The 22902-nt window shown below is 41.3% G+C and overlaps 2 protein-coding genes across 3 annotated transcripts; one reads left to right on the top strand and one right to left on the bottom strand.

Moving 5' to 3' along the window:
- Positions 1 to 71: 71 nt before the first annotated feature.
- LOC121934087 (MAD2L1 binding protein) lies at positions 72 to 7241 on the top strand. Of its 2 annotated transcripts, XM_042474117.1 has the most exons (4): positions 72 to 865; positions 2612 to 2823; positions 2932 to 3185; positions 5094 to 7241. In XM_042474117.1, the coding sequence occupies exons 2-4, from the start codon at positions 2793 to 2795 to the stop codon at positions 5631 to 5633; spliced, it is 825 nt and encodes a 274-aa protein (XP_042330051.1). In that variant the 5' UTR covers positions 72 to 865; positions 2612 to 2792; the 3' UTR covers positions 5634 to 7241. The 2 variants fall into 2 exon arrangements, with proteins under 2 accessions (XP_042330051.1, XP_042330061.1); XM_042474127.1 differs by lacking the exon at positions 72 to 865 and having other exon boundaries at positions 2570 to 2823.
- LOC121934079 (epoxide hydrolase 1-like) lies at positions 5981 to 21504 on the bottom strand. Its single transcript, XM_042474102.1, is given in 11 exon segments — positions 5981 to 6170; positions 7391 to 7593; positions 8626 to 8751; positions 9416 to 9524; positions 11349 to 11563; positions 12254 to 12383; positions 12486 to 12698; positions 12836 to 13016; positions 17927 to 18067; positions 18069 to 18138; positions 21401 to 21504. Coding segments are annotated over 10 exon segments (1416 nt in total). The 5' UTR covers positions 21430 to 21504; the 3' UTR covers positions 5981 to 6170; position 7391.
- Positions 21505 to 22902: the final 1398 nt, after the last annotated feature.

Genomic DNA, 22902 nt, shown 5'->3' with positions numbered 1-22902 from the left:
GGGTTTTCTTGTCAAGATTTATTCCAAGGAGGTTTGCCATGCCCTTCCCCTGAGGCTGAGAGAGTGTGACCTGCCCAAGGCCACCCAGTGGGTTGTCATGGCCGTGTCAAATTCGAACCCTGCTCTCCAGAGTCCTAGTCCAATGTTCACACCTCTATGCCACACTGTCTGGTTTGTGTTGTTGTCCTCGTTGTGTGCTTTGGGTCATTCCTAACTAATGGAGATGCTAAGGCTTAGGGCCCTATGGGGCTTTCTTGGCAAGATTGGTTCAGAGGAGGTTTGCCATGGCCTTCCTCTGAGGCTGAGAGAGTGTGACTTGCACAAGGTCACCCAGTGGGTTTCATGAATTGTATGCATACCTAGAATTAAGTCTCCTTGTGTTCAACAAGATACTCCCAGGCAATAAGAACTGAACCTATAATGGAGGAGGGCAGCAGCACACCTTCAGATTCCTCAATGCAGTCAAGCCAGAAGCACTGAGTTCCTCCCACCTCTCCCTCTGTTTTCAAATATAGTCACATATTTCCTTCAGGCACTCCCTCAGTACTAAGGTTACTGTTGATGGCAGCACATTGCATCAGTTGCAGGGGATTGCTCTGTTTACTAAACTCATTGCATCAGGTCAGGCCGGGGTGACTTGAGTACAGGATGTGCCCTGCCCGGCTCATATAGGTGTTAAGCGAAGAAGAAAAACAAGACCTTAGCTCCTCCTGCACATCGCCTGGGAAAACAGAGTAGTACGCAAGGGGAGCTCAACTCACTGGAAGAAGTAAGCTGGGAGCATGAGTTTTCTTAGACCTGAGCCCACTTCCTCAGATGCTGGGTCAAAACGAACAAAATGAATTTCAACGGGGAGAAATGCAAGGTACTACACTTAGGAAGAAGAAGAAGAAGAAATGAAATGCACATACCGTATATACTCAACTATAAGTTGACTTCATGTATAAGTTGAGGGCAAGTTTTGGGGCCAGAATTATGTATTTTACTACGACCCATGGATAAGTCAAGGCTAAAACATATAGCAAAGGATCTAAAGTATGAAGCTGGGCAAAACAAGGCCAAAGAACCTACAAAATTCCAGCAGACATAACTCTTTGTGCTCACTCTGAAAATGAATGGATGAGAGACTAGAGGGGTTCAGTGCTTCCAGGACAGATTATACTCTTGCTTTTCACCAGGGAATGGTTCATTCTTTTAAATAAGAGTTAAAGTACAGTACTTCCATTGACCCATGGCTAAGTTGACTCAGGTTTTTTTGGGTCAGTTTTTTGATCTAAATTTCTATACTTGTACATGAGTATATACAGTATATAGGATAGGGGACACTTGGCTTGGCAACAGTGCATGTGGTCTTGAAGTCCTAATAGACTGTAAGTTGAACATGAGTCAACAGTGTTATTGGACAGCTAAAAAGACCTAGGCTGCTTCAATAGAAATATAGTATCTCTAGATCACGGGAAGTAATAGTGCCACTCTACTCTGCTTTAGTTGGTCAGGCCCCACCTGGAATACTGTGTCCAGTTCTGGGCACCACAATTTAAAAAGGATGTTGCGAAACTGGAGCATGTCCAAAGGAGGGAGCCTAAAATGGTGAAGGGTCTGGAAACCATGTCCTATGAGGAACGACTGGGTATGGGCATGTTTAGCCTGGAGAAGAGGCGGCTAAGGGGGGGGGGGTTATATGTACTGTTGGTTGAGGGGAGGTGATGTGTATTGTAAAACTACATATCCCAGGATTCCATAGACCAGAGGTACAGCACTTAAAGTGGTGTCAAGCTGCATTATTTGTACAGTGTAGATATACTCTCTGTTGCTGTGAGGGTCAAGTGGAGTGAGGCAGGGTGATCAGATGTCCTCTCTACAAAGGAGGACAAAGCTCCGTAAAATGTAGGACATTGTGATAAATGCAAACTAGAAACACTCATAGAAATATAAAATCATGCTCAAAATGGAGGACATTTTGGAATCCCTCCTGTACAGAAGGTTGAAATGCCGGACATGTCCTGCGAAAGGAAGACCAAGTCTGGTAACCTTGCCTATAAATGTAAATGCATGCTGCTTAGCCCTGCTCAAAAAATGGAGGACATTTTGGAAGCAGATGGTAGAAAGGGAGGACATGTCCTGCAAAAGGAGGACCAAGTCTGGTCACCTTGGTTGAAGGAAAACCAAGTATGCTTCCTACTGGAGAAAAGGCAGCATATATACTTGTACTTAAATAACAAATTAAATTCAAAAAACATCTGAGGAAGTAGACTTAAGTCTAGGAAAGTCCATGCTGCCAACTTCTTTCTTTTCGTCTCAAAGGTGCTACGAGGTCTCTCTAAATAATAATAATAATAATAATATCAAAAACATAGTGAGAGCCTTTGTGGCTGAAGAGTGGGATATAAATATTTAAATGCTTTGGTAGTTTTGCAAACTGCCTTGATCTTTTGGAAAGGCGGTGTATAAATAAAAGTTATTATTATTATTATTATTATTATTATTATTATTATTATTATTATTATTATTATTATTATTATTATTATTATTAAAATAAATAGCAGTGTAAAAAAGAAAAGAAAACTCCATCCAAAAATGTGCATTTACAGTACTGTATTGGTTTTCACAGAGAGAGAGAGAGAGAGAATCTCCCTCTCTCGCGCCATCTAGCGCCTCGCTGAGGGATCGCCGTTTCTTTTCCCGGATCAAAGATGGCGCCGGGAGACTCCGGAAGTGACGTCGCCTCCCGGCCGATCCCATGATGCTCTGCGAAGGCGGCCATTCAAACCGCGTCGCCCGAGGAGCCCAAAATGGCGTCGTCGAAAGAGACAGCGCAAGACGGTAAGGCTGAAGGGCTTCGTTCGCCTCAGAGGGGAGTTCGGGGCTCTTTCTGGGGGCGTCTTGGGCTCCGGGCGTGACGTGGGCCGCTCCCTTTCCTTCTCTCCGCAGCAGCCGGCCTCAGCGGCGTCGCCGTTCCTGCCCCGGAGCCCGAGGTGGCCGTGACGGTGGGCCCCGCGCCTCCGGCTCCCGGCGCCTTGTCGGTCTCGGTGGTCTTCCCCGGCTCGGTGACCCAGGAGGGCTGCTTCCGCTTCACCTGCGAGCTCCTCAAGCACGTCCTCTACCAGAGGCAGCAGCTGCCCCTGCCCTACGAACAGCTGGCCTTCTTCTGCGGGAGGCAGGCCCCCAGGCCTCGGGGGCAAGAGGTAGGCAGGGAGAGGGAGAGGGAGAGGCCTGGAGCCATTGGAGCCTCGATTTATGATTCTGTCATAAGTTCACAAAACATAGATAGGTGGCAATAGAAGGGTCATGGAGTACATTCGTCCCTTGAGAGCCTACTTCCTCAGATGCCTTTGCTCTAAAATGCATCGGAGGAAGTGGACTGAAGTCTAGGAAAGCTCAGGCTGCCAACTTATTGCAATTAGTCTCCAAGTTGCTGCAAGATCTCTCTAAACAACAACAACAACAATGCCAAAAGCATCTGAGGAAGTAGACCGAAGTCTAGGAAAGCTCAGGCTGCCAATTCCATTCTTTTAGTGAATCTCAAAGGTGCCACAAGATCTCTCTCTACTTACTGTTTTTAATCTTGTAAGCCGCTCTGAGTCCCAGTTTTGGGGAAAGGGTGGGGTGTTATTGTTATTATTATTGGCACACAACAACTGCACACAAAGTGGGGATGTGACCCCCCCCCCCCCCGGTTCGTGATTCCATTTTTGGTGGTGGTTTCCAAAGCCCAAAATATATTCAAAGAAGATACATTTATCCATTGAAAATAGGCTAAAGATAAAATAAAGTGGCAAAATGCAGTTTAGATGTTATGGCCACAAGCTTAAATAATAATTGGTCTTTAAGAAGTATTCTTAAAGCATGTTGTTTTGGCTGAACTTAATGTCAGTTGAAATGCATTATTTGCATTATAAAATCAAGTGAAGAAGCAGCAGCTGGCACTGGATTTTGGTCTAAAGATGAACAGTAAAAACTGTTAAAAGTTACTGTTGTTCAGAAAGAGGGTTGGAAAACCAGGCTTTAATTAAAAACAAAACACAGGAGTGGTTTGTTTTTTTAAAAGTCATTTAGTTTAAACCAACGTGATTTAACCCAGCCAAGCCTGTTGGATGATGCATAAGCACACATGAGGCAATGCTGAAATATGACCAAGACTATCCAGAGTTCAGATGAGCGGTGACTTTAACCACTTTCGTAAATACGGAGCTGCACTGAATTGAGAAACAATTGTCCAGAATAAGGCAGTATGTATTGGCTTTTATGACCAAAAACAGTTCTCCAAGGTTGCAGATAGATGTGGCTCCCAGGCCTCTGTCCAAGGTCCTTTAAAACAACAATTACACATGAGTTAGCTTTTCCATGTGTGTTTTGACATCTGTGCACCCAAACAAACGGAAAGAGCACATGTTTGAAGCAGGAATAGGTCCTGCTTCTTCATTTCATAATACAGCCGTTTGAACTACTGAATGTTAATTTGGAAGTAAGTGCCATTGACTTCAGTGGGGCTTCCCAGGTAAGCATGCATTGTCCATTTGTAATGAAGTTCAGTATATCTGAATCATTCTGTAGATTGTTGTAGAGCAAACGGGTAAGATTTACATTGCACCCTGCACACTTTGCTTTGCCTCTGCCCTGTGCTCTGATCTCTATTAGAATTTTCTTGCAATTTTGCTCTTAGACTGAAAAAGGTTTGCTAAGCCCCCTGTGCACTGATGACACAATGTTACTCCAGTATTTTTGTTGCTGTGAACAGACTTGAGTGACTTTGGGAGAAATCGTATAACAAAAATGTAAGCCTTTACATCTTGTGGGGTACGTGTGCATTTCTGGGCAAGTCTGGAAGGTTCTGTACAACTTCCTTCTTAATAATTTGCTTATTTTTATTAATTTGGTAATGATCTTGGTTGCCATGTTCCTGACTGATTCTCACAGTCTCCCCCCCCCCCAGGTTATACTGTATGTTATCACTTGCATGTGTAGATCTTGAGGAAATATATATGAAGCACTTCACTTCTAAAATCACTGTAGTAAGGGCTATAAGGCTAATTATTGCCATGTTTTTCTCTTTTTAAAATATTCACAAATTTTCAATCCCCTTAACTGTACAGGAGGAAGAAGTGGTCAGAAAAGTCCACCTAAAAGATCAAGACAGCTACAAAAAGTGCCAGCAAGCCCTGAGTGATCTTGAAGGAGTGTTCCAGCACTTGGAAATCATGTTCTCTTTGACACTGGTCCCCCGGGTTCTTATTCTGCTTGGGGGTACTTCTGTCAGCCCCAAAGAACTCTATGAGATCAACCTGCAAGAGGTATCTGTAAGTGGTGCTGAGGAGAGCCTGCAGACGGCTGCCTGTGTTCGCAAGCTTTTCCATTCACTGTTCCTGGCAGATGTGTTCAGTGAGCTCCAGACTGGTCCTACCATGGGTATCATTGTTATGGTTCAAGGGCACCGCAATTGTGGTATTGACTGGTTCAGACCCAAACTAAATTACAAAGTGCCTACTCGAGGGAGGAAGCTGACTGTCAACTTATGCAGCCATAGCAAAAGTACAGCTCTTTCTGCCTATCAGGAAATTAACTCGACTTGGGAAGATTATATATGGTTTCAAGCTCCAGTGACGGTCAAAGGCTTCCGCTACTTTTCTTCATAAAAAATTCAAAGGGACATTGCTAATTTGTTATCATCTTTTTGATCCACTGTAATCAAACTTTCCTTAATTCAGACTCTTTAACAGCTGTGTTCCAGCTTCATTGCAGCCTTCAGAGTTACTCTTCGAAGAATGATAGTCAGAAGCAGGTCTATTTATGCCCATAGAAAATTGCTTTTGGACAACTGATTCAAAGGGCCAAAACATTGCCTTAATGATTCACTAACTATCTGGTACTGTGGATTTTATTACCAAACTATACTTGATGTAACAAGCACTAATTTCATTATAAAATATTACATTTCCAGTGAAGTGTGTTCATTGGTAGATAAATGAAATGTTGACAAATATTCAGTTGTTAAAGAGGATGGTGAAGCTTATTTTATTTGCAGGTCTTTATTGATGATGGTCTATGGATCTGTTATAAGGGACATGGCTGTAGTCCAGAACTGCAAAATGCCCATCCATGAATGGATTACAGTGTCTAAAACCGACGTCTTCCTAAGCACAATTATTGCAATGATGATTTACAGGTGCTGCCTGTGAGAAAAAACTCCTTTGAGTAGTGTCATAAGAGGTGACAAAGTGGAGCCCTTCGCTACATTGATAACTATGAGTAAAATTATTGCAAGCATTTGCCTTTGCCTGACTATAGAGATATTAACAACTGGAAAAGTTCAGTGGGGGGAATTGGAGGGGAGGGCGAGAGAAAAGGGTGCTTTGAGAGACTTGCTCATTCTTCGAGGGACTTTATGGCTTTATTGTCCAGTTAAGGGCGATTTCAGTTAATTGTGGGAAATGGGCTTTCCATACTACTTTTTTTATTAGAAATTAATTTAAGTCAGGGGGTGAATTAAAGGTAGATGAATGGCCGGTGATCTAAAATCTTGCTTTAGGGAAAGGAGGACATTTTTTAGCTTAAAAGCCAAAGACCTATGGGACACAAAGCAAACTTTGCTATACGCTGGTTTACAAATAGTTCTGGGGCATATGCCATTTGAACAATACGGGCCACTACTGTCTTTGGAATTATTCTGTCAAAACTGGCAAATTCCAGAAGAGAGGCTCTAATCTTGTACCGTTTTAAATACTACTTGACTTGATGGCATTTTGTATTGTACTCTAAATGCCTAGGTGAGGCTAAATAAACATGCTTGTTCTAGAATATAAAAGCACAGAAGATATTGCATCAGCCATGTGAACACAAGTTATGGTCTTGGGAGATATTGAATTAATGTACAGTATTCTAGTGTCCTTGTTCAAGGGGGGAAATATCTGATTATCTACATAAAGTTGTTCTCTTAAGTGGTGCCCAGCCCTTTCACTGTGCTCCCAATTCATGTAACCTTTAAAAAAAACAAACTGGTGTACAAATTTACATACAGTTTGCTATCTTTGTTTACTTTCTAGAACTTTGTATAAAATGGTGCTATGTAAGATCTGTGTTTTTGTACATGTACTGCTCCAATGGAATATTAATGGTCATTGCCCTTTTACAGGTCTGTAAAATGAAGTAAATTACAATAAGAATTACCATCTTCTTACAAGAAAAGAACTGATTTAATGTATATAGTGCTATCTCTTAAAAAATTAAATAAAATCTTATATGCTTGCAATAGCCAGTTTCTCTCACTAGCACAAGTGACTATTAAAAGCTCAAGCAGTAATGCAATAACAGTGTTTTATGTACCACAAGTTGTCTAAAGGCTTTCTATGCTTGGATTACAGCCCTCTTAGCAGTGCTTGTGCCATGCTGTTACCTCACAGATGTTCCACTTTCCGGACAAATTGCTTGATGTCCTGAGCCAAGAGCTCTGGTTCCTCAAAAGCAGCGAAGTGGCCACCTCGTGGCATGTAGGTGTAAGTGACAAGTTTCTTCATCTTCCTTTTTACCCAGGACCGTGGGCTGTGTCCAAGTTCATTAGGGAAGGCAGCAACACCAGTGGGAACATAAACTCCAGTCCTGTTGCAGAAGAAACCACATTTTATCAAGGGCTGACTTGGCTGTAGTAGAGAAATTGCTGTACATTTTTCCACAGTAAGTCACAATACTGTTGGAAAGCTATGTTCTTTTTGTCTAACTTTATTAATATGCATGACTTTCACTTTTTCTTTCCCATTTGTGCACAAACATCAAACTAGACCAACTGTACCATGTTTTCTAATAAAGCAGCTGGAGATATTATGTTTTAAGTTATACTGGCATCCACATGGACTAGAATTGTTCTGTGCTGTCAAGTTATTTCCAACTTGGCAAGCCTAAAGCAAACCTATTGTGTTTTTTTTGTTGCGGGTGGGGTAAGATTTGTTCAGTGGAGATTTGCTGTTGACTTTTCTTAAGGCTGAGAGTCTATGGCTTGCCCCAGATAACCCAGTGGGTTTCATGGCCAAGCTGGGAATTGAACTCTGGTCTCCAGAGTCATAGTCCAACACTCAAACCACTACACCACACTGGCTCTCTAATGGGTTAGAATGTCTATGCTTAAAAATGCAGCTGTATAGCAAGAATTGAGAGTAACATCTACACTCCGGCTTCCTAGGGATAATAAGCTTGACTATAGTTTTCGGTGCCTTTCTAGGTACTGGGAAAAACACTGTCATGGAACAAATCCTCGGGTTTCTAAATGGTTTGCAGTATTTGAAATTCAGTGAGCGCCTTTTAAACTCATACAGAGGGTTTAATATATGGGATTTTGACTTGCTTTGTAATATTCTGACAAATATTCCAACAGTTGTGGAGGAGCTTTTTTACTTGTATTGTGATAAAAGTACTTCATGGTGCAGTGTTTGATGTCACCCCATTAGCTGCTAGTCTAAAAAATGTATGTAGAATAGAGAGGGAATGTCATCTTGCCCTTAGGCAGCAACACGACTTGGGTCAGTCCCAATAGCAGGGGCTGGCTAGGTACAGATATAATAACATTTAAGATAGTATGTAGATTATCTTGAAAAGAAACAGTTTATCATGTAGCAGTTTCTGGTGCTTTTTCCTTACCTGCCACTGGGAGTAGTGCTTGGATTCTTGGAAAAATTCTCCTTGTAAAAGCGCATTGATGGCACAATGGTGGATGTCACCCAGTAAATCATAATATTGGTCAAAAGATCATCCAGAGAATATTTCCTGGGGGGAAAAAAGGCTTACTGAGCTTTGGCACTTGGATGCAATATAGCCTGCTCACAGAAATTGGAGCAGGCCTGGGGGTGGAGTTGTGGTGTGGCATCCACATAACACATGTCCTGACTCTGCTCCCAGGGGGGCGTAGTGGTGCTTGCTGCACTATGTGGTGTCATGGTGCTCCTCTGGCACTGCATTCACATGACGGCGTCAAAGGAGCATCGTAAAGCCGCTGCGCTGGCACTACGGGAGGGAGATTAGGGAACTAGGATCTAATATGTCCTGTTATGCTTTTATCTATTGATAGTTATGTTTGATTTTACTGTTTTTGTTTGTTGTTACCTTGATCCAATACAGGGAGAGGCGGGATATTATTATTATTATTATTATTATTATTATTATTATTATTTCCAGGGTGCAAAAAAAAGCTGCTTTTTGCAGCTCCTTTTTGTGCCCTGGAAAGGCTAGATTAGGGCTGCGGCGTGCAATTGCCACAGCCCTCATCTTTCAAAGATGGAGGCGGCTGCAGGCCGCCCCTAAGTGCAGGACACAGCCTTTGAGGACAAGGGTGCTAGTTAAGTAATGCAGCAGCAGCAACAGTTGATCAAAGTACTGAAAACTCATTAGGTGCCCTGCTCCAGTTTTAAGATGGTGTTTACAGTGTCCCTACCTTTCCAAACCTCCGTCATCCAAGTTTGTAAATTTGTTATCTGTCCATGTGGAGAACTTTTCTAGGATGTATGCAGCAAGTCCAACGGGGCAGTTATTCAATCCACATCCTAGGTTAGAAAAGTAGCTCATTAATTTTCAGAACAGTCTGATCTATCCTGCCTCAGGCTATAATCTGGAACCTCAAGGAGAGTTGCTTGTAGTTCTGAGGAAGAGTTAGGGCTTTGAATTTCAGACAACTGTGTATTACTCCTATCCTGGATAACTTCAGTTGCAATTATTCTTGCAAGTATCCAGTGAGCTGGAGAAAAAAATCTAGGAAAACTACTGTTGCATGGATTGTGACAGACATCTATGGTGCCCATCAGTCTGTGCCCATACACTCACTTTTCTCTCCATGGAATACTTAATGCAGTGATTAGAACACAAAACTTTTCTCTCTATGTAATACTTAATGCAGTGATTAGAACACAAATGGTGCCATTTCAGATTTGTAGGACGATCTCCTAATTGAAGAATACTTGGTTAATCACATGTATTTTAAATTGCTAACTGCAAAGCAAAATTCCTCTCCTATTTTCGAAGAGCTGGTATTCAGAGGAATGAGGACTCTGATTCAGGAGATAATATCTAGTTATCAATTTACAGCCATTGATAGCTTTATCTTGCCTCATCCACTTTTAAATCTTTGCAACATTGATGGTCATTGCCTAACCATGTGGAAGCAATTCAATAGTACTGCTGTCCTAAATCTCACCATTCATTTCTGTTAGATGACTAATATCCTAGGAAGGAGCTCCATTCTTTATCCAGTTTTCAGTTTTATACATCTCTATCATGTTTCCCCTTCCAAGCATTAGAGTGCCTTTTCTCCCAAACTGAAAAAGCCACTCAAATGTTGTAATGCGTCCTCAGATGAGAACTGCTTCAGCCCTATAGACATATTAGTTGCTCCATTTTGCATCTCTCCAACATCTCTCTTGAGAGGTGTCAACCAGAACTGTATTATTTCAGATGTCATCAAACCACAAATTCAGCAGGGGTTTAAAAGTCGCTTTCCTAATGATCCCAAGCAGAAAATCCCCCCTTTTCACAGCTGCCACACATTGAGGTAGCATCTTCATTGGGCTATCTTCCAGAACCACAAGGTCAATTATCTTTTCAATCACTGCCTACTAAGTCCACACATGTGAAGTCAGGATGGTTGTGCTACAAAGTGCATCACTTTACTCTTACCTGGAAGTATGTTTGCCCAATCTGGATAGATCCTTTTGGATCTCTTCACAATCCTTTTTAAAAATCTTATCAAATAAATAATTATGTAATTCAGTCTCCAAACATGGATAAAATTCCACTGTCCACCCCTTACTCCAGATAATTCAGGAACAGTTTTAAAAAATACTAATCCCAATTAATCCCCTTGGGTGATCCCAAAGCATAATTTCTTTTTCATTTTCTTATGTGCAACAGCAGACAGTCCCTCTCTCTCTCTCTCTCTCTCTCTCTCTGATGCTTGCCATCTCCAGTATTGTAAATTTTTATATTCAAAATTTACCCATATATTTTAGGGTAAATTTTAATTTGATTTTTAAAAAAGTTAGCTGATAAGTTATAAAGATGCCATCCTTCATTCATGATGCATGTGTTTTGAAATTTTAGCTTTCTGAATTGTGGTATGAGCTGTGCGTAGAACTATTTGTACCTATAACTTTACACTGATTTACATAGCCCACTGAGACCATTGTTTGGATTCATAAGATCTACTTGCCTATTTAGAAAAGGTTTCATGCATTACTTTTATCTCCTTCAACCTTGGTTGGGTGGTTTGTTACAATTGTTGTCTTCATTTCAGTACTGATATCAGCAGTATATTTGATTTCTAAATGCAGGCACAGAATTATCCTGTTGTGCTGCAAGGGATTTGGTTCACAAACCTGCTGTGTCCGGTTTGGTGGCTTGTATATGCATGTAGCCACTCTCGCGCAAGAGATAATACACATTCTTCTCAAAATATGGGAATAAACGGCGTGAGTCTTCTCTGGTGAACCCCACTAACCATGGGACATAGGCTCCCAGCATTAAAGACATTAAATCACACAAACCAAGTTTAGTTTGGAAGAACATGTTCAGATGAAGCCCCTTCACAGATCTGGAAACAAGGGAAAAAAGGCATGCTGAGTGATTTCCCCCCCCAAAATTAACACACTGAAGTAGAACAATGTATCATAGAATCATAGAGTTGGAATAGACCACAAGGGCCATCCAGGAACTGTCAATCAACGCATCCCTGTCAGATGGCCATCTAGCCTCTGATTAAAGACCTCTAAGGAAGGAGACTCCACTACACTCTGAAGGAGTGTGTTCCACTGTCGAACTGCCCTTACTGTCAGGAAGTTCTTCCTAATGTTGAGGTGGAGTCAAAGATGGCCTCTACGTTAATCTTGGTACAGTTGACCCTCCATATCCACGTATTCAACTATCCATGGTTTGAAAGTATTAAAAAAATATAAATTCCAAAAAGCAAGCATTGATTTTGCTATTTTATATAAGAAACACCATTTTATGATGCCTTTGTATATAATGGAATGAATATCCATGGATTTTGGTACCATGTGGGATGCTGGAACCAAACCCCAAAGGATACAAAGGACCCACTATATAGCAGAGAGCTGCTTGCAGAATACAATCCCAACAAATATCTACTGAGCTTTATGAAAGGAGATTATCTATACATTATAAACTTGGCTTCATAATGTGGACAGATACTTTGATTTGTTGAATAATGGGGAATTTGAGATTGAACTTGAGAGTCAGTAAGATACCGCTTTTTGCCACTCACTTGGGCAGCATCTGGGCCATGTTTGTGGTGATCGCAGAGCCCCAGTCTCCACCTTGTATGTAATATTCTTGGAATCCCAGTCTGTACATCAACTTGTGAAAGATTCGAGCAGCAGCTACTGTATTAAAGCCTGCCAGTTGGGAGAAATGTCTCATTAAAGATATCTCTTATAACATTTAGTTAAAACTTATATTATCTGGAAAAGTTTGAGGAAGGTTGTTCAGTTACTTGCCCTGCTTGTGTGGTGCCTCAGAGAAGCCATAGCCTGGGATGGATGGGCAGATAACCTCAAACACCAGATCACTGCTAGGATTAGTAAGCAGTGGGATGATCTTATAGAATTCATAGAAGGAGCCAGGCCAACCATGTACCATCAGCAAAGGCCTAGGAGTCTGACCATTTGGGATGTGAATTGGTTTCACATGGATAAAATGAATTTCAATCCCTGTCAGAAATCCAAAAGATATATTAGAGTGATAGCTGTTGTAAAGGAAGCTCAGTCTGGAAATAGGGAGAGAGGCTGACTTGAAAAGGTTAGCCCCAAGACATGAGAGTTTTATAGCTCAGTGTGGAATCATTCACCTTCAATGGTCGTTTTATAATGTGGGTACTGGTTGAGGATGTTAACTTGCTTCTCCCAGTCAAACTGATTCCTCCAGTATGAGACTACTCTCTGAAGATAGTTAGAGTTGAAACCATAGTTGAAGGCAGCCCCATCCAACGGTGGTGTATAGCGTGCCTGATCAAGACGCTGATACAAATCCTAGAGAGAAAGAGAAGGGAGAGGATATTTGTAATGGGTGATAATGTAATGGATATTTGTGGAGCAAAACCACTAATAGCTCCTTAAAATGTAGGGAATCAATTGCTACACCATACATTTTATCTTAGTAATGTCCAGAATGTGTGTAGGACTATGTATGCAAGGTATGTTCTTTCGATGTCTTAGGTAATGTATGTAAATGGGGCTGATCTTATCACTAGGTAGGATATGCAGTTATCATAGCATATATGGAGGGTTGCAACCTCCAGTCCTGGATGGGGTCATGCATCCAGTCCTGGATGGGGTCAAAGGACTGTGTTAGCAGCTTGGGTGTGCTCCTAGATCTGTCGCTTTAGATGATAAATCAGATAAATGCAATGGTCAGGAGTGCCTGCTATCACCTTCGGCTGATACGCCAGCTACGCCCTTTCTTGAAACCAAGGGACCTGGAAACTAGTACATGTACCGGTAACTTCATGACTCAACTTCTGCAATGCGCTCTACATGGGGCTTGTTTAGTCCACAAACTACAATTAGTACAAAATATGGTGGCCAGGTTGGTCATCGGAAAAACTAGGAGTGAACATGTAACATCTATTTTGAAATCACTCCACTGGCTGCTTATTGGTTTCCGGTTGCAGTACAAGGTGTTGGTTATCACCTTTAAAGCCCTACATGGCTTGAGTCCAACCTATTTAAGGGATCGCCTACTTCCATATAATCCACACTGCACTCTCAGGTCCTCTGGGAGGAATTTATTGCAGCCGAAAAAGACCAGATTAACTGCAACTGCTCCCAGACTGTGGAACGGCCTGCTGGAGGAGATCCATCAAATCACTAGCTTAAACAGCTTTAAAAAAGCTGTCAAGACAGATCTCTTCCGGCAGGCCTTTCCTGAATAGGAACCCTTAGCCAAAAAACCCAATACTCCCTTATATTATGTATTATGCTACCACTCTGCCCATCGTTTATTTTGTTATTACTAGTTTATTTTAAAAATGAATTTTAGCTGTAACATGTTTAATTCTTTTTTTTGTGGGGGGGGGATATTGAGATTATATATATATATATACACACACACACACACACACACACACACATATACATATACTGGATGGTTTTAACAATTAAGCTGCTTTGATTGTTTTATACAGAAAAGCAGGCTATAAATAAAATATTTATTTATTTATTTATTTAACAGGGTTTTATAAAAGGGAGCTCATTGTTAATTATTTAATTTATTTGTTATTTCATTTATACTGCCAGGGATGGGGAGGGGCCCCTGTGGGATTTTCTTCCTCTTGTGCCAAAATAATGTAATTGGCTTGGGATAGTACACACCTTGAATTGGAGAAGTATGGAATGCCATTTGTAGTCCTACCTCAGCCATCAACATGTCTTAGCTTTCCCATATGGGCTTTTGCTTGGACTGGGGACCTGTCCTTTCACAAATTGAGAGAAACCTGCTTTTAATTTAGTCAAAATTATTGTTTTTGTACAGTGACGAATTGAAAATGCAGACTTGACACATTTCAAAAAGTTCTGTGACCTAATGCTACATATCAAATAACAGGCAACAGCTGCTGAGACAATCAGAATTTAAGAAATCTGGGCCATTGCTGACAAGGCAATTGCCCTTATTATGTCAACACCATTTAGAAAAAAAACATTCAATTTTGTTTTTTTATTTGTTACATGTATCCCCTTTCCTCCTCTGGGCTCAAGTTGTTCTGCATGGTCCCCCCCCCCCAATTGTGCTCAGAACATCTCTTGAGAAGTATTAAGTGTTTTTTTTAGCCCTACCTTGTTCTGGAATGCCCGCCATTTTGTGGTGCTTTGTCTTTCTCTGTGGTTAGGACAATATCTGGTGACCCTGCCTTAAATGCCATTTCAAGAAACAACAGGGATAACATGAGAATGTCTAATTTTGTTTGTTGTGTGAGGCAGCGAGTGAGAACATGCCTAGAAGGCCAGACACTTCATGCCTCATGGCTCTCCAAAGACGAAGCACAACAGATAGAAACTGTTGCCTCTAAAAGGCAGTTGCTCTCTTGTGCCAGCTCCCCACCCTCCTTCATGTGGCATGTGGAAGAATGGTGTGTGTGTGTTTTGTGTTGTGTGCCAATGAGGAGTGCAAACAGCGCAAAGCTGGAAATGTGTGGTGGCCTGGAGCTGAGAGAGTGATCCTTGACCTCCTCTCTCTTGCCTAACTTTAGCTAGCTAAGTTGAAAGCTGAAATGAGCATCATGTCTTCTTCTTGTTGCTAATTCTGACCCATCTTATTTATTTAAATCTTGATTTTAAAGTCCTTCTGGACAAGGTGACCCGTTATTGTCCTAACCACAAAGGAGGACAAGGCACTACAAAACATTAGACATTCAAAAAATAATGTAGGACACGTGAAGTCAAAGGCTTTAATGGCTGGCATCCATAGTTTTTGTGGGTTTTTTGGGCTATGTGGCCATGTTCTAGAAGAGTTTCTTCCTGCTGTTTCGCCAGCATCTGTGGCTGGCATCTTCAGAGAATGCTTGCCTGGAAAAAGTTGGTATGTATATATACTGTGTGAGCCTGGGAATGCAGGAGTGATTTGCATGTGTATTGTTCTGTTGCTGATGGCAGGCCTCAGGGTGTCTGCTAATTGGTGATCATTATCTGTTGGGAAAGTCCCTGACTCTGAGTGGTTTTCCATTTGCATTTGCTAAGTCCTCATTTTGCTATTCTTCAAGACTGGTAGCCAAATTTTGTTCACTTTAAGGGTTTCTTCTTTCCAGTTTAAATTATTCAGATGTTTGTGGATTTCAATGGCTTCTCTGTGCCATCCTGACATGGTAGTGGTTGGCATGGTCCAGAACGTCAATGTTTTCAAACAGTATTTTATGCCCAGGATGGTTTGTGGCATGTTCTGCTGACTTTTCTGGCTGTCCCAGTCTGCTGTGTCTCTCGTGTTCCTTGATTCTTGTTTGCACACCATAGTGCCAAATCTGTGTGCCAGAGTGAAAAAATGGAAAGGGAGTCTGTAACTTTTTCTGATTCAGCCTGGGAAAAGCCAAGGCACATAGCCAAAATAGATAAATTAAGATGGGAATCTGCATAATCCCTTCACATAGGAGTGATATGGAGTTGATGTACTGGGTACTTGCCAGAAAAAGAGGAATCAAAGGGCACTTCCCTCTGGAAATGACACCTTTGTGTAAAACATTTGCATTGATTGTCCTGCCATTTCCACATATCTCTGGCCATTCCTCCTCCTGGAAAATATACTCAAACTCCTGAGGAACCACCTCAGGACACATTTCACCCTATAAATAGGCCTACTTGGACATTTCTAATTTTGTCCAGTTGGAATCAGGTAGATACTTTGTGGGATTCAAGCTTGACCCCTCAGTACTACTGGTTGCACCACAAAGCTGAGTACTGAGCCCCATTTGATTTTCAGTCTTCCCTGTCAGGAATGATGGGAGTTGTAGCTCTTCACCTCTGGCTTGAACTCACCACCTGGTTGTGCACCGCGCTGACCAGTTTTGGCCAGTGGTTATAGCTTAGCAAGAGTTACAGAGAATAGGCTGAAGACCCTGACAAACTCTCCAAGCCTTCTCACTCTTGCTTCCACAGAAGTCTTCACCCTTCTTCAGGATCCAGCTGGTTCTTGTAGCTTCACCCAAGACACCAGACAACTCAGTAGTCTTATATAAAAGATCTACTTTATTCTACTATATACAGCTCCAAAACTATCCAACACAACAATACTCTACTCCTCACTATCCACTACTACTACCCACTCTACAACCCACAAAATACATTGGGATGCATAGTCATTATTATAGTCAATGCATGGTACCACCCACTGTTGTCTGTTTCCACCCAGTAGGCGTGTACATCATTCTCATTGGTTCTCTTGGTTCATCCTACAATTAATGATTTCATCATCTCAGCCTTGACCACTTAACAATTGTCAGGTGTGTCCAATTATCCACTTTACATTTCTGTCCTTGGCAGTTCAGGACTTGTTAATTGTATTACCATTTACACCTGTGTGGTTCCCAGTTGGCTTCTGCTGAGTCACCCTGACTCTCACATACATGTTTTATTTCATTTACTGTATAACCCATGTTGCTTTTTCCTTAACATTCCCCCAGTTTGGAGCCTCGCTTCTGGAACTGGTAAAGTATCGCCCACTGCAATTCTTTAATTCGCTGTCCACTACCACCTTTTATATCTTAGTTCTTGTGTGCATGTGAGAATGTTTTATGTGCGGGTTGATTCCACCATTAACCAATAAACTAAAGTAATTTGGAACCTGCTTCTGGAGTTCTAGATTTGGAACCGTTATACATAGGATTGTGTCCTGGCTTTAGAGTTGCCCTAAACCCTCTGGCTGCTTCCTATCAAGCTAAATCAATTCTTCCATTGAATACAATTGTGTGTTCCCTCCCATGATCCTAGCATTTTGGGCAACACATGTATTGCCTGTGATGCAACTAGGTAACAAGCAGTGACTGCTGAAATTTCCTTTTTGATACAACCATTAAAGGTAGATGAGCCTTTCTGATTGTCATTCTGGTAACTCTGGGAAGTAGTTCTTTGAAAGATTTCCTGTTCAGCTTCCAAAGTGGATTGTTTGTTGCGCACTTTAATTAACTGTGAGTGGGGGTGTCCAGCAAATAGAAACATAAATTAATAATAAGAGTTTTAAATCTCAGCTTTGCTAGGACTATGTGGCCTATGATCATATATCTCTCTACCTTTTCCCCCCCCTAAAAGGAACGTGCAGTGTATATATGACTTATCAGGTTAAACAAATCAATTATAAATAAGAGAGTGTGAGATAAATTATAAAGTTTAGTACTAGTGTGCTATCCATGTAAGTCTTATGAATTCCTCTTGTTCAGTTCTTTGCATCACACTGGTACCTGGATTTCTTTCTCAGATGTTTTCACTTGGAAAGGTCTAATACTTTCATTTTCTTTGTCCCTCGATGGCTTCTCGCCTGAGCCCCACCATCCATCTCCCATTTCTATGGTCCTTGTCCTGTGCCTAGACAGAAGCCAAAAAAACGAGGAGGCTCCCACCTCCTAGAGCACAAGAAGCCGCAATCACATTTCTTTGGGGCAAGTCATAAGACCTGAAATAAACATTGAAGACATTGTGAGATTGAGACTGAAGGGAAATTGTATGTGCAGCACAGCACAATGGTGAGGACTTGCAGTTCCCTCAAGAGTTTCTTTGAAAACAACTCTCCGGATTTAACAAAATAACAAATGGAATAAAATGCATTCTGAATGGACAGGTAATTTAAGGTAACAATACATTCAAGAGCATATAATTTAGATTCAGGACAGATTTTACCCTACAGTGGAGTGAGATGGTTGCCTCTTGATTGCTGATTTTGAACATCACGGAACAAATTGTTAGTTAATTAGTTGTATTTTTACTGCCAAAAAGGGAGGTGCTTATCAGATTTTTGGCTTTAAATGCTAAAATTTGGCTGGCACCTAAAATTTTGGGGTGGAGGCTGAGATGGGACAGAGTATCATTTGGCATTTTGTGTGTGTACAGGTAGCTTGTGAAAGAAATGCAACATTAAAATAAAACCCATTCAGACTAAAATACCATTAGAACCTCAATTTATAAGGGACACATTTAAAAGGCCAGGTTGAATTAAAAAAAATAAATAACAAAAAGACCATAAAAATGGTGCCAAACAAATTTGTCTGAGGAAACTGTTTTCATAAGTAGAGTGCCTCTATGGATAAAAATCTTTCTGACCACTATTGACTACCTGTCTTACCTCATTTTGCAATAGCACTCATAGCACACTGACTTTCAAAGGAAAAAGCACTTCACATATTTTGCATGCCACCACCTGAACATATTTTCTCTGAAGGAAGTCCTGGTGAAATATGATATGCCTTTCAGTTAAGCACACTTCTGAGCTCTAGTTAATGATTTAGTTATAATTTATATGAGAAACAATGTATCTTTAATAAACATAGTGGTGGGAATGGGAGCTTGGTTGCTTGTCAAAGGCGCACACATGCCTTCCCTTGTGCCACCAATGGTTGTAGCAGAGGGCAGGAATTACACCTACACTACCTACTCTGGTGGTTAGGAATGATGGAAATTGCAGTCCAACACATCTAGAGGACAACAAGTTCAGGAAGGGTAATGTGATATGCCCTTCCTTATGTGTCATGAAACAGTGTGAAATGCAAATAGACTTTTTGTTTAAATTACTGCATCATTTGAAAGAATCCTGGTAGAAAGGAGAGGAGAGCCATTGGTAACATATCTGCCAAAGGACTATGACCCTTTCCTTTCAGGTAACAGGATGACCATAGCAATATGATGATAACCTTCACCCCATTTAAACAAAAGAGATGGGGTAGTTGCAGGGAGTTTGTTTCACCTTTCCACCAGAATAAAAACTTAAGAGAATTTAAGAACTCATTTTTTCTCCTCACTCCCATGCTCTTTCCATTTTTACATCTTGCCTTATATTTTATAAGCCCAAATGAAAGGGATGTCTTCTTATTAATTTTTGCATGCTGCTCTGGAAGCCCTTCTCTGCTCAAAAGCAGGGTGAAAATACCAACCTCCTCCTTCCCCTCCCTCAAAGAAGACTGCCTAATTTGATGAATCTGCATTCTGAACTTGACTCAAGCCATCTTGGGCTATTTTGTAGCTGTGAGTTTATGCCTCTCAAATCCCTTCTTGGAAGCTGGCAAAAAGATTTAACTGGGCTGGTCTATGTGAACCAGAGAGGCAATATACCGTACAATCCTCTTCCAACCTTTATTACCATTCTTTTCTGCATGTTCTGTGGACATTGATCTGGGAATTGCATATTTCCCTTCTGCACACAATAGCTGAAAAGATGCCCTTTGGCCCAGGCTAGGCAGCAGTTAAAAGCTAGCAGAGTAGAATGAATTTAATTTCCACTCCAAGTGTGATAGAGGGAATGGGATAATAACAATTAAAAGTATTTGCACCGTGTTTTTTAAATACTCAAAGAGCTTCCCTTAAATTGGTCAACTTGCACTATTTACAACAATCCTGTAAGGTAGCCTAGTTTTGCTATTCCCCAGACTGCAAATGGTGACCACAACCATGGAAAACCACTGGGTGACCTTGGGCAAGTCTAATGCTACTTTTAAGAGGAAAGTAGCCTTGCAGATCTTGCGAGATAAGCCTATAGTCTAATAGAGTCTAGTAAAGAACAGCTAGAGTTCTGAGGACAAAGAATTTAAATTTGTTTTCCAGCTCTCTACACTGGAGTTTGGGGAAAAAAAAACTTTTTTGTACAAAAACTCCCAGAATCACTGGCTAGCATGGCAGTCCAAAAATATAACTTTTCCAATCAGTGTTTTCTACTCTAGGCTGAGCAATTCCTGTAACAGGCAATCAAATACCAAGCAGTGCATTTCAGTCTGCAGAGGATTTCCTGAAAGGCCTTATCATGGAAAATTCTACATTGATTCAGCACAAAGCAGTTTGAAGGATCTTAGGCCTGTTACAGACAGGCCAAAATAAAGCTGCTTTGAGTCACTTTGGAGGACTGGAGTGCAGCTTTGGTGTGGCTTTTGGACTCTTAGGACTCATGCATCATTGAAATATCATACCTCCAAAGTGACTCGAAGCAGCTTTATTTTGGCCTGTCTGTAACAGGCCTTAGTCTTCTTCAAGAAGGATCACACCTTGACGGCTTCCCTCAGATTTCACCTTTTCAGCACTTCTGCAGCAAATAAAGTATTGGGGTTCTTCCAGTCAACGTCTGGATGCATATTCAAAATTACCTAAGTTCTTTAGGTTCCTCTCAGTTCCTTGCTTTCCTCTCAATGCATAAAATATTTCAGCAATGTGTGTATGTATACACACACCTCACCTCTTTGGGTATTTATGCAGGGAGAAGGAATTCTAATCCACATAGCTTTGATTATATGATGGTGCTGGGATAAAAGAGCTTGATCAGGTATACATCTCCCATTCTTGTTCACAGGCAAGAGAACTGGCCTCCCTAAGGTTTTTTTAGACTTTCTACCAAGAAGCCAGCATGATGTAGGAAGCTGAGTGTTGGACTAGAACTCTGGAGAGAGCAGGGTTTGAATCCCTGCTCAGCTATGGATACCCACTGGCTACCCATGGGCAAGTCTCAGTCTCTCAGCCTCACTGGATGGCAATGGCAAGCCCCCTCTGAAGAAACGTGCCAAGAAAACCTCTTAATAGGTTTGCCTTAGAGTCACCATAAGTCAGAAATGACTTGAAGGCACATAACAATAACAACCTGACGCTAGTTCACCCTTTCTTCTCTGCACCAGTTCTGGCCTGCCTGAAACCTATCCAGCCCCACAAGCTTCCAGAACCTGCCACCTCTTTTGAGCACTCACCGGACACTCTGTAGGATTTGCTGCCACATGTCCACAACAGGGGCCTGGCTGGGAAAAGCAACCAGCTTGACACAATGTTGGTGCTAGTGCTTGCAGGATCTACTGGCTTCCGCTGTGTTCCTCCCTCCCATATGAGCTACAGTAAAGAAAGGATAACAGTTTCCTAGTGCCACCTACTGCTTAAAAGTTTATTTGCATAATTGTTCATGTTGATACGACATACCCTGTGATTAGTGACTTGTTTCTCAAGTGCAAGGAATGTGCTATGCAAGGGGTGGTAACCTCCTTGCTCCTTTAGAGCTGTTTGCATGTGAGTTTGTAACATGACCCCTTGAAAAAATGACAGGACACCTGCTGCATTACAGAGGCTGTTCTTCTGGTTCCACAGCTTGAGAAACTGCATTGAAGTGATTTCTAAAGACAGTTTTGTTCTACAGATTCCATTTGGTTTTAATGGTCAATTTAGGCTTCGTAAGAAATGCTGGGAAGTGTGGTTGTCTATGAGATGCTAGGTTTCACCAGTACAGAAATCACAACCACCACATTGGTGTCATTATGACAATTTATCTAGTCTGAAATAAATAGACAGGCATAACTCTGACAAAGAAGCACCTTTTTAGATCTGCCCAGCCCCACTTGCTTCCTTGACTTCTGTCTAACTGGAAGAATTTTAGCAGCTTTGGCACTAAGAGGATGTTGAAGGAGAGATAGAAAACATAGATGTTCACTGTCTGGTCATAACAGTATGTCACAATAGTATAAAAAAAGCTTATAATGAGATTTTACTCTACCAGATCCTACTGGAGCTGTGTGTGCCTACTTACAACAGCAATTGCCTCCAGAAACCCTGACTGAGTAGATGTGAACAGCAAAACAGAGAAAAGGAGCAAGCAAATAAGCCAGCATCACCAGTCCTTCTCAGCAAGTTAAAAAGGAATAGATATATATGCTTGGCCATCAAAATGGATAACATGACAATAGCGGAGGCTGGTGATGTATTTTGTAAGAAACCTTCAAATGGTCTTTAGAAATGTTGGAATGTTTTCACTTATGCAAGGTTTACCTACCTGGTTGTTTCATTTCACGTGTGCATATTGCTACTTTTGAACAAAAAGTTTGTTGAAACATGTTGAACTCTTCTTCAAACATCTCCAATCCCCCCCCCTCTCCTGTTTGGTTTGTAACATCCTTCGTGAGGAAGAAGCCTGTCGAACTTTGAAAGCTTGCAACAAGTATATTGTGCATTTTGGTTGGCCAATAAAGGTATTACTGATGGATTTTTGTTTGTATTTGTTAAATGTTCAACACAGGTACCCCTAAATGTTTTCTTCTTTTTGTGGTGTAGGAATCTGTCCCTATTCTTACATGCTATTTCTGCCCCTGTTTTCAAATTTTCTGTTAAAAATGTAATGCCCAGGAACCTATCTATTTTGTTAGCTGAGTTACCTGTATGCAGAGCAGAAAGATGCTGTCAGTTGGCTTTCTTGTACCACCAATGCCTA

This window comes from Sceloporus undulatus, chromosome 1, assembly GCF_019175285.1.
Source record: "Sceloporus undulatus isolate JIND9_A2432 ecotype Alabama chromosome 1, SceUnd_v1.1, whole genome shotgun sequence".
NCBI classification, from domain to species: Eukaryota; Metazoa; Chordata; class Lepidosauria; order Squamata; family Phrynosomatidae; genus Sceloporus; species Sceloporus undulatus.
The sequence above is the reverse complement of the archived record's forward strand: the minus strand, read 5'-3'. Positions and strand labels throughout refer to the sequence as shown.